Source organism: Galeopterus variegatus, unplaced genomic scaffold, assembly GCF_000696425.1.
Source record: "Galeopterus variegatus unplaced genomic scaffold, G_variegatus-3.0.2 Scaffold174, whole genome shotgun sequence".
In the NCBI taxonomy this organism is placed as follows: Eukaryota; Metazoa; Chordata; class Mammalia; order Dermoptera; family Cynocephalidae; genus Galeopterus; species Galeopterus variegatus.
The window spans coordinates 286,856-294,964 of NW_007726285.1; the positions used below are offsets into that span (position 1 = coordinate 286,856).

The window sequence follows — 8,109 nt, forward strand, 5'->3', positions numbered from 1 at the left end:
GTGACTTTGACCATCGTGAGCTGAGCTGCCAATCCGACGGTAGTCCTATGCGTATAGGTTCATTCGGGTTATTTTAAAAAAAGGAAAGGCAGGGTTTGAAAGAGGTGTTACTGTGATCAGAGTTCTGTGATTTAGAAAAAAAGCCCAGAAAAGTGCATGAGACCTTTGCTACTTCTGGTCCCCCTCCCAAGTGTACGAACGACCCAAGGCAGCCCTGTCTTGGGTGAGGCTAAGCCCCAAGGGGAACAAGCGGGAGGAGGAGGGCACGGATCCCCAACAGCGCGGGGTGTCACGTGGGCCTTTGGGGAAATGAAGGCTGCAGGGACCCTCCTCCCTTAGTCAGGCTGGTCTGTACCAGCAACTGTGCCACTCCTGACGTGGAGGGGGCTCTGCTCTTCTACGGGGGGGTTATTTCTGCAGCTCTGCCTCCCTTCCCCCTCAGGTACAGGGTGACAGGAAGCACAGGGTGAGGAGCCGCCTGCTGCCCACGGGTCCTGCGAGCTGAGGGTGCTCAGCTTTCTCAAACACCACTTGCTGGAGCCCCGGATACATCGGCTGCCAACTGCCCACAACCAAGTGGACTCGCCATCCCTGCCGATGGCAGTGCCTTCTTCTTTTCGGAACACAGGAGCCCAGCCTCTCCGAGGACATGCTGGACTCCAGCTACAGTCACTGGGAAGCCTGTATGTGGAGGTTTCATTGGTGGCAGGGAGTACATCCTTCCTTGGCTGGTCCACTCAGAGTGAGAACTGGCTGGAGTCAGGCAGAGAGGTCCCTCCACAGCTGCGGGGCTCAGACCCAGTGGGGAGCTGCTCTCTCCACCTCTCTGCACAGCCCTGTGGCAAGATAAAGGCTCTACCCTCCCCAGCGCCCTTATCTATCTACCTGGAGTGCAGGACAAACCTCCATGCCTGCAGCCTGATGTGGGAACAGGGTCCGATGTGAGGGCATGAAAGGAGGGGAAAATATAATTTGTTTTAAAATTAAGACACAATTTTGTGAAGAAAAAAAGTTCAAGACATTTTTAGTGGTACAGCACCTCAGCCCTGCACACTGGTCCCTCTGCTGGGAGGGGCCTGCTGCCCACAGGCATGGCACAGACACAAAGAGCACTTTAGTTAATTTATTTATTTCTTTACACGTAACTGAAAGTGATGTTACAGTACATAAGTTATTTACAACTGTGCAGTCATGTGTTGCAAAATAAATTATCTAGAAGGCAGCAAAGTACATTGTGAATGTATATAAAACTGTACAGCGTTTACGGATACACTTTTTATATGATTATTGGCTCTGTAGTGTTTCAAGTTATGTTCTCAGAAAGAGAAACGAAATGCCCAAGATTAAAGGAAAAAATATACAAACCACATGGATTTGACTCCATTAAAAACACTATCGGAGGGTCCTGGCTCTGTGTCCCTCTGCAGCCAGGTGGGCGGTGTGACCGGGTCTCACCAGGCACCAGCCCCAGCCTGAGGCCGCCAGCAGTTTCATGACAACAGCATGGCAACCAGGATGACGTCTTCCTGCCGCTCCAAGCTGGAGGTCACTGTCTGTGAGAGGCGGACACCTTAATCTTACTTCCTTTAGCTCATCAGAATGGAACAAGAAATTTAAAAATGCACTCCGTTCTGTAACTCCTGAAATGCCCCTGCAGGCGTCTGGGAAAAATGACCTGAACGTTGCCGGATTCAGAGACAGAGGCTGCTGTGTCCACGTGCCTGCGCAGTCTTCTCGTCCTCCTCATCCTCCCTGCGGCAGCTGGTATAAAAGAGACGCGTTCCGCCTCCCCGATGTCTGCGCCAGACCACGAGAGTGGAGGCGCTATCGTGAGTGCAGTCTCTCTCCGGGTTGCTCCCCACCCAGGGACACCGTGCTTCCTCAGCTGCTGCTGGACTCATCAGCAGCACTGGGCAGACGCTGCAGCCCTCCCATGGATGTGTCACGCTGGCAGCAGCACGAAGTCATCGTTGACGTCGACCATGGGCACGTAGAAAGAGGGCACCTCGTTCACACACAGGGACTTGTGCCCAGCTGGGTCCAGCTCCTGCACCTTCAGCTGCCATTCCATCCTCTGCACAGCGTTGAGGGCTGCGGCCTCGTGCTGCTGCCGCATCAGGAGGCACGTCTGCGGACACACGGCAGGGTGAGCGAGCAGAGGCGAGACCCCAGAACTCCCCCATCCACCCCCCAGCAGCCAGCAGGGTTGAGTGTATGAGAGAGGGCCGTAACCCTACCCAGGTTACTGGCGGAGGGACCTGAGCCCCCGTCACCCACTCACCCTGAGACCCAGGCCCTGTCCTTCCAGTGTCCTGTAGGACGCCTGTCCCCATGACTGCCGTCTGCACCGCCCCCTTGCGCCTACCCTGCGGGCTCTACCTGCTGCTGTGGGTTGGGCCTTGGGCCCCCCTCAAACAGCCAGCCTCTCAATAGGATTTAACAACAGCCTTACTTTTGTCATTTTCATTTTACTATTGTTTACAGGCAGTGATATTGCTTTATTGCACTTATGGTGGAAATTATGCCATTTAAAAGTGCATACAAGGGGCTGGCCAGTTAGCTCAGTTGCTTACAAGTCAGTAAGAGCATAGTGTTGGGTAACACTAAGGTTGAGGGTTTGAATCCCCATACCAGCCAACCTCCCCCTGACCAAAAAAATTAGAAGTGAACACAAGAGACTTAAGGGGAATGGGATACATTTTGGGAACAGGAACTTTAAATGTGGTCTGGGGAGTAAATGATGCTCAGCCTTGGGATTTGTGTGGTGGTGTGCAGTGGCTGTACAGGAAGATCATCTTTACAGTCTTCCAGAAATAACCACCACTTGTGGCGGTGTGGTGGCCATGTCTCCACATTTTCTCAACACATATATGTTAAAAATTGTTTTTGAACCTCACAATGGATTCCTAATCCCCAGTGGCCCTCACAGCTTTTATCAAATGGCTCAGACGCCTTCCCCGTAGGGCCACAGGTTACGCAGCTTTAGTTACCATGTCACACCATCGGAACACACCGCACCCTTCTCTGGATGCTCTCACACTCCATCTAATCACTGAGGTACTAATGGACCTCTGGGTTTCTGGTTTATTGGATTGTTCCAATTAACATTTTTGTACATATCCCTAAGTTTTCAGCAACTTGAAGTGAAATTGCTAGGTTAGGTTAGGCAGTAAAAACGTTTTGAAATCTGACAGATACCGCCAGTTAACTTGACAACCTCACCCAACACTGCAGGGGACTGTGGCCCCCAATGTGCACAGTAGCTTTTAGGAGGCACCTCCTTTGACTTGTAGTTCTGAAGCTGCCGGTCACGAAGAACACCCTCAGTGAGGTCCGGCCGTTCTCCCTCTGTGAACGGCCTATTTGTATACTTTTCTCTTGTCCACCTTTTCTCTCATTAGTTTGTAAGAGTTCTCTCCACATTCATGAAATTAAACCCATGTAGCCTTTTTAATGTTTAAAGTTTAAGTTCAATGTAGTAAAGATGCATTCCCTCATTATAAGAAAGCCTTCCCTGAGTGGCTGTGAAACTTCCAGTCAGCTGTCACTTAGACCTTTACTGAAGATGAGGTGTCTGGTAGAAGGAGACGTAACTGTACATGGCATCGCCTGCTGGGGATGCAGGGCGGCGTCCCCCAGACCTGAACGTGGCTCAGCGCCAGGTGGGGCTGCTATTTTTGCCCTGGCATGCTGTCTTGCCCTCTGGAGGAGTGGGCAGGGCAGGGGCTCCCCACTGGGGAGGGCGACACTGACTTTCATGCATTAATATTGCAGCTGGCAAGTGACTACTCCTAAGGCAGTATTGCAGGTGTGCGGCCTGGCCCCTGCAGGCAAGCCCTGCCCTTACTTGCTAGCCTCTAGCCTACTGCACTGGTCAGTACTTCCAGAACATTGGTGGTGGGTGTGTGCTGTGGCCTTTGAGGAGGGCTCATGGGCGGATCCCACAGAGGTCTGACCGTCAGCCCAGGGTCCTGTTCAGCTGGTGACAGGAGCTGCTCCCCGCACACCTGGACAGAAGGGAAGACACTCTGAGGAGGCCACATGGAGGGCAGGCACCTTGGCCCCTGAAGAGCTCAGCGGGATTGAAAAGAAAATCTGAAAGGAACTGTCGCCTCCAAGCACAGGGCCCAGGTGGCACCCACCTTCATGCGGTCGTACTTGTCATCCACATCTTGCAGCCAGGAGATGAACTGGCGGGCATTGAAACGATCCCGCACAGACTTGTTCTCGTCCCCCTATGGAAATCAAACACAGGCATTTCGTGAGGCACCGAGCAGACAGACCTGCCTGACTCTGCAGTGCCCCTTCTCCAGTGCGGAGTCAACTTCGTCCCAGAACCCACACATTTCAGTCGTGTTCACGCACTGACAGGCACGACCCTTCCTCCTTCTCCCCCATTCTCATAAAATGCTCCAGGAGGTTGGGCCTTTCTGCAGCAACAGGGCTAATCCTGAGCACCAGTGGCCCCAGGCCTAGCTTCAGAACTGCTCCCCAACATGCTGTGGAACCCAGGGCAAGGGCTCTCTGGCCCTGTGTGCCCTGTACTCAAGTCTCTGTCTCCTTTTCCACAGGCTTGAGAAGGTGGCAGAGGCTTCACGGTAATGCTGGCGATGGCATCTGCTTCACCTTCTCCCCTTTTTAAAAACTGGAAGTGATTTTTGTCTTTGGAAAGGACACTTGAGAGGCCTAAGGTGGTAACTGAGGTCAGGGTGGTCAGGGTGGCCAGGATCAGCCTCCCAGCTGGTCTGGTCTTCCCTTGGCATAAAGCGGTGTCTTTATGTACTGCTGTCCTGACTTTATCTTCACGCACAGCCTCATGTTTACCCGTGATGGTGCCCAGGCGACACGGGAGGCCCCAAGGAGGGCCCTGAAGACTCCTATGTGACTGGTTTGCTGGGTCTCCCTGGGGTGTCGGGGCGGCGACTTGCCCTGAGAAGGAGAACATGTTAGAGTCTCTCTCAGGGGGCTGGCCGGTTAGCTCACTTGGTAGAGCATGGTGTGATGACACGAAGGTCAAGGGTTTGGACTCCCATTCCAACCAGCCACCAAAAAAGGTGGGGAGAGGCGGATCTCTCAGATCACTCATACCTGTGACAACCTGTTGGCCAAGAGCCAAGACCACAGCCTGAGACCTTCTCTCTTCTTTGACATTCAGAAGCAACCCAGAAAATTACTTAACACCTCTTTCTTTCTTTTTATATTCAAAAAGCATAACTTCCAAACATCTAAATTGTTGAAGTTATCATTTGGTCCCCAAATAAAGTTTCATAGCCTGTTGACAGATATTTTGCTTTAAAGAAAACTTGTCATTGTGCGTATGTTAAATGGGGAAATTATGTAAGATATATCCTTAAAGAATACAAGATGTTTAATTCATTAAAAAACGTCTTTAGGGGCTGGCCAGTTAGCTCAGCTGGTTACAACACAGCCTTATAAATTCCAAGGTCACAGGTTCGGATCCCCATACTGGCCAGCTGCCAAAAAAAGAAAAAAGAAAAAAAAACCACCAAAAAATATACCCTGTGATTAACTAAAAACACTGTACGTTACCCTGGAAAGGTGCCTGGAATCCCCAAGAGTCCATGTGACCCTGTTGCCAGCCTGGGCTCACACTGGCAGAGGGTCACTAGGGGCGTCTGTCGTGAAGGGACTTGGTGCCAAGGTCTAAACAGCGAGAGGGAACACGTTCCAGGCAAGTCTGTGGGGAGCAGGGTGCAGGGGCCAGACAGAAGGGTGTTGGGGTCACACATAGAGGGGCAGTGTGAGACCTAGGGAGAGTGTGAATCGAGTGGAGTAGGTCCAACGCAGAGAGCCTCACGAGCACAGCTGAGCAAGGTCAGCAGGTGAAGGCAGTGGAGTGGCAGAGCCCACTTGGCACAGACAGGCCAAAAGGTGGCTGAAAATGACTCCTGAGGCCAGAGTGATATGGCACGAGTTCTCCTGGGGCAGCAGAAGGTCTGGGGCTTACGTCACAGTGGATTGGGGGGGTGGGCGGGGTCAGGGAAGCAGTACCTGCCTCGTGTGCAGTGACACGTCCAGGATGGGGGGAACCTCGCTCAGCAGGGGGTGGGCAGGATGACTGACTAGAGTGGATGAGGTGGGCCCTGCGCTCCAGCCTGCCCCTACCCACTGCAGGCGGCAGGGAGGGCAACTGCTCATCCTAATCCTGCGTACAGTCCTTTCAGAGGAAGCCTAAACAACTCCTTAAGTGACTGAACCTTACCAAGGCCCAGCGCAGTGAGCTCAGGACCTCTGCCTATGAGTGGACTTATCCATCCTCCATTCCTGCCTTCTGTGTTCCTTTCTGAGGCCAGTCTTAAGCTGGGGGGAGGCTAGTGACCCACCAGCCCCTGCAACATGCTGGGCACAGGGGAGCTCCTGGTCCAGGTGCAGACTCTGTGCAGGCACAGGATGGAGGGGCGAGCATGAGGTAGGTGGGGGCTTGGACTTGTGAATGTAGCTGCTTCCTACTATGCTGCCTGGCAGGAGGGGCACTGAGGAAAGGGGCAGGCGCCTGGTTTGGGGTATACTACCTGGCTCTCCAGTGGCATGTTGTAGACCTCTGAGTCCAGCAGCATCGTGCAGGCACTGAATGGCACCGCCTGGTTGGCAATGGTCCTTGCTGCCCGACAGTGGACCCGCAGGATCTCCTGCTCACAGGACACAATCAGCTTCTCCTAGAAGAAGAAAGGAGCCATGTGAGTCCAGTCACGCAGTGCACCCTAAGGCCCCCACGCCCGGGTCCCTCTTACCCGCTCGATGCTGTGCTGTAGACGCAGCTTGCCACGGACTGTCTCCTGCTGCTTGAACAGCTCCTTCAGGGGCTCTGCCAGGGAGGGAGGGGGCGCGATCTGCAGGCACAGGGTGAGAGGGAGGGGTTATCGGGGGCTGTGGAACTACACCAAGAACAGACTCCAGTCCAGATGGGTCCCAACCAAGCCACCCCACTTCTAGGAACCTGCCCTGGAGACCTACCTCCAGTCACACACACACAAAAAAGCAGATGCACCAGGCAATTCCCTAGAAATGACCAGGATGCTGGACACACCCCCCCAGAGCACCTTGCATGGGACAAATGGCAAGGGGGATGGGGTGACATGAAGGGGAGAGTGCACAGTGTCTGTGGTCTGCTGCCCTTCGTGCAGGACAGGGGAAGCAGGTGTGGGCGTCCATCTGTGCAGAAAATACAGCAAGACAGACAGGCGGGCCCAGCTTTACAGTGAGGATCCACATACCCCTAAATCAACCACTAAATCAACCAGGAGGCAGTGACCCAAGATGGGATACAAACACTACTACTACTTGCCTGTGGCCACCTGTGGGAAAGCAAGAGGGAGCTCGCCCAGGTCCCTGTGGGCCACAGACAACAGCTGCGCATAAATGCAATCTCTTACCAGGGAATGTGCTCCTCAACGGGGCGCGTTAGCAACTGTGAAATACACGCGCACTAAGACTGAACAAATGGAAAACCTCGTGGATGATGAGAACCAGGTCTCTCACTTGTGGGGAAAGGAGCTGCAAGGACAGGGAGGCCAGGGCAGGGGACATCCTGTGGAGCCAGAGTAGGGGTGCCCAGAGACAAGCAACCGCAGGGCAATCTGCACAACAAAGTGGACACCGGAGCTGCTGGAGGACAGCCCACAGGCTGAGGGGATGTTCTTCCTGACAGCAGAACTCCAGCGAACGCACCTAGAAGGAGAGAGGGAACCAGGAAATCCCCACATGAGGCAAACGTGAGAGATAGCTGCAGACAGGACCTGCCGCAGATGCAGATGTCGGGGCAAACGTCTGAGGAGAGATGGGACCTAGGTGTAGTCTCTTCCCCAAGATCCATGTCAACTATGGAGGATGAAACAGGAGGTACACAGTGACACCAGTGCGTCAGGCCGCCATTGCCAGGGCCTGGGACACGGGGATGCACAACCCAGGACCCCATGCCTCATCTGCAGGGGTCTCAGCAAACACGTGGAACCTCAGTCCAGCCAAGTGACAAACATGAAAGATGTAGCACAAGGAGATCCTGCCACAGACCAGGATACAGTTGGATACGAGTGCCCTGCATGTGTAAAGACATGGCTCTGGGCCAGCAGGCCAAGGGGGGGGGGGGGG

The 8,109-nt window shown here is 53.7% G+C and overlaps 1 protein-coding gene across 1 annotated transcript in view; it reads right to left on the bottom strand.

Annotated features, from left to right (window-relative positions):
• Window positions 1-1,108: 1,108 nt before the first annotated feature.
• ANKRD11 (ankyrin repeat domain 11) overlaps window positions 1,109-8,109 on the bottom strand; it is a 128,212-nt gene continuing 121,211 nt past the window's right edge. The window contains exons 9-12 of the mRNA XM_008563386.1: window positions 6,753-6,851; window positions 6,534-6,677; window positions 4,143-4,235; window positions 1,109-2,128 (exon numbers count right to left, since the gene is read on the bottom strand). Of these exons, the coding sequence (XP_008561608.1) occupies window positions 1,943-2,128; window positions 4,143-4,235; window positions 6,534-6,677; window positions 6,753-6,851 (522 nt within the window). The 3' untranslated portion in view covers window positions 1,109-1,942. The remainder of the gene's footprint in view (window positions 2,129-4,142; window positions 4,236-6,533; window positions 6,678-6,752; window positions 6,852-8,109) is intronic.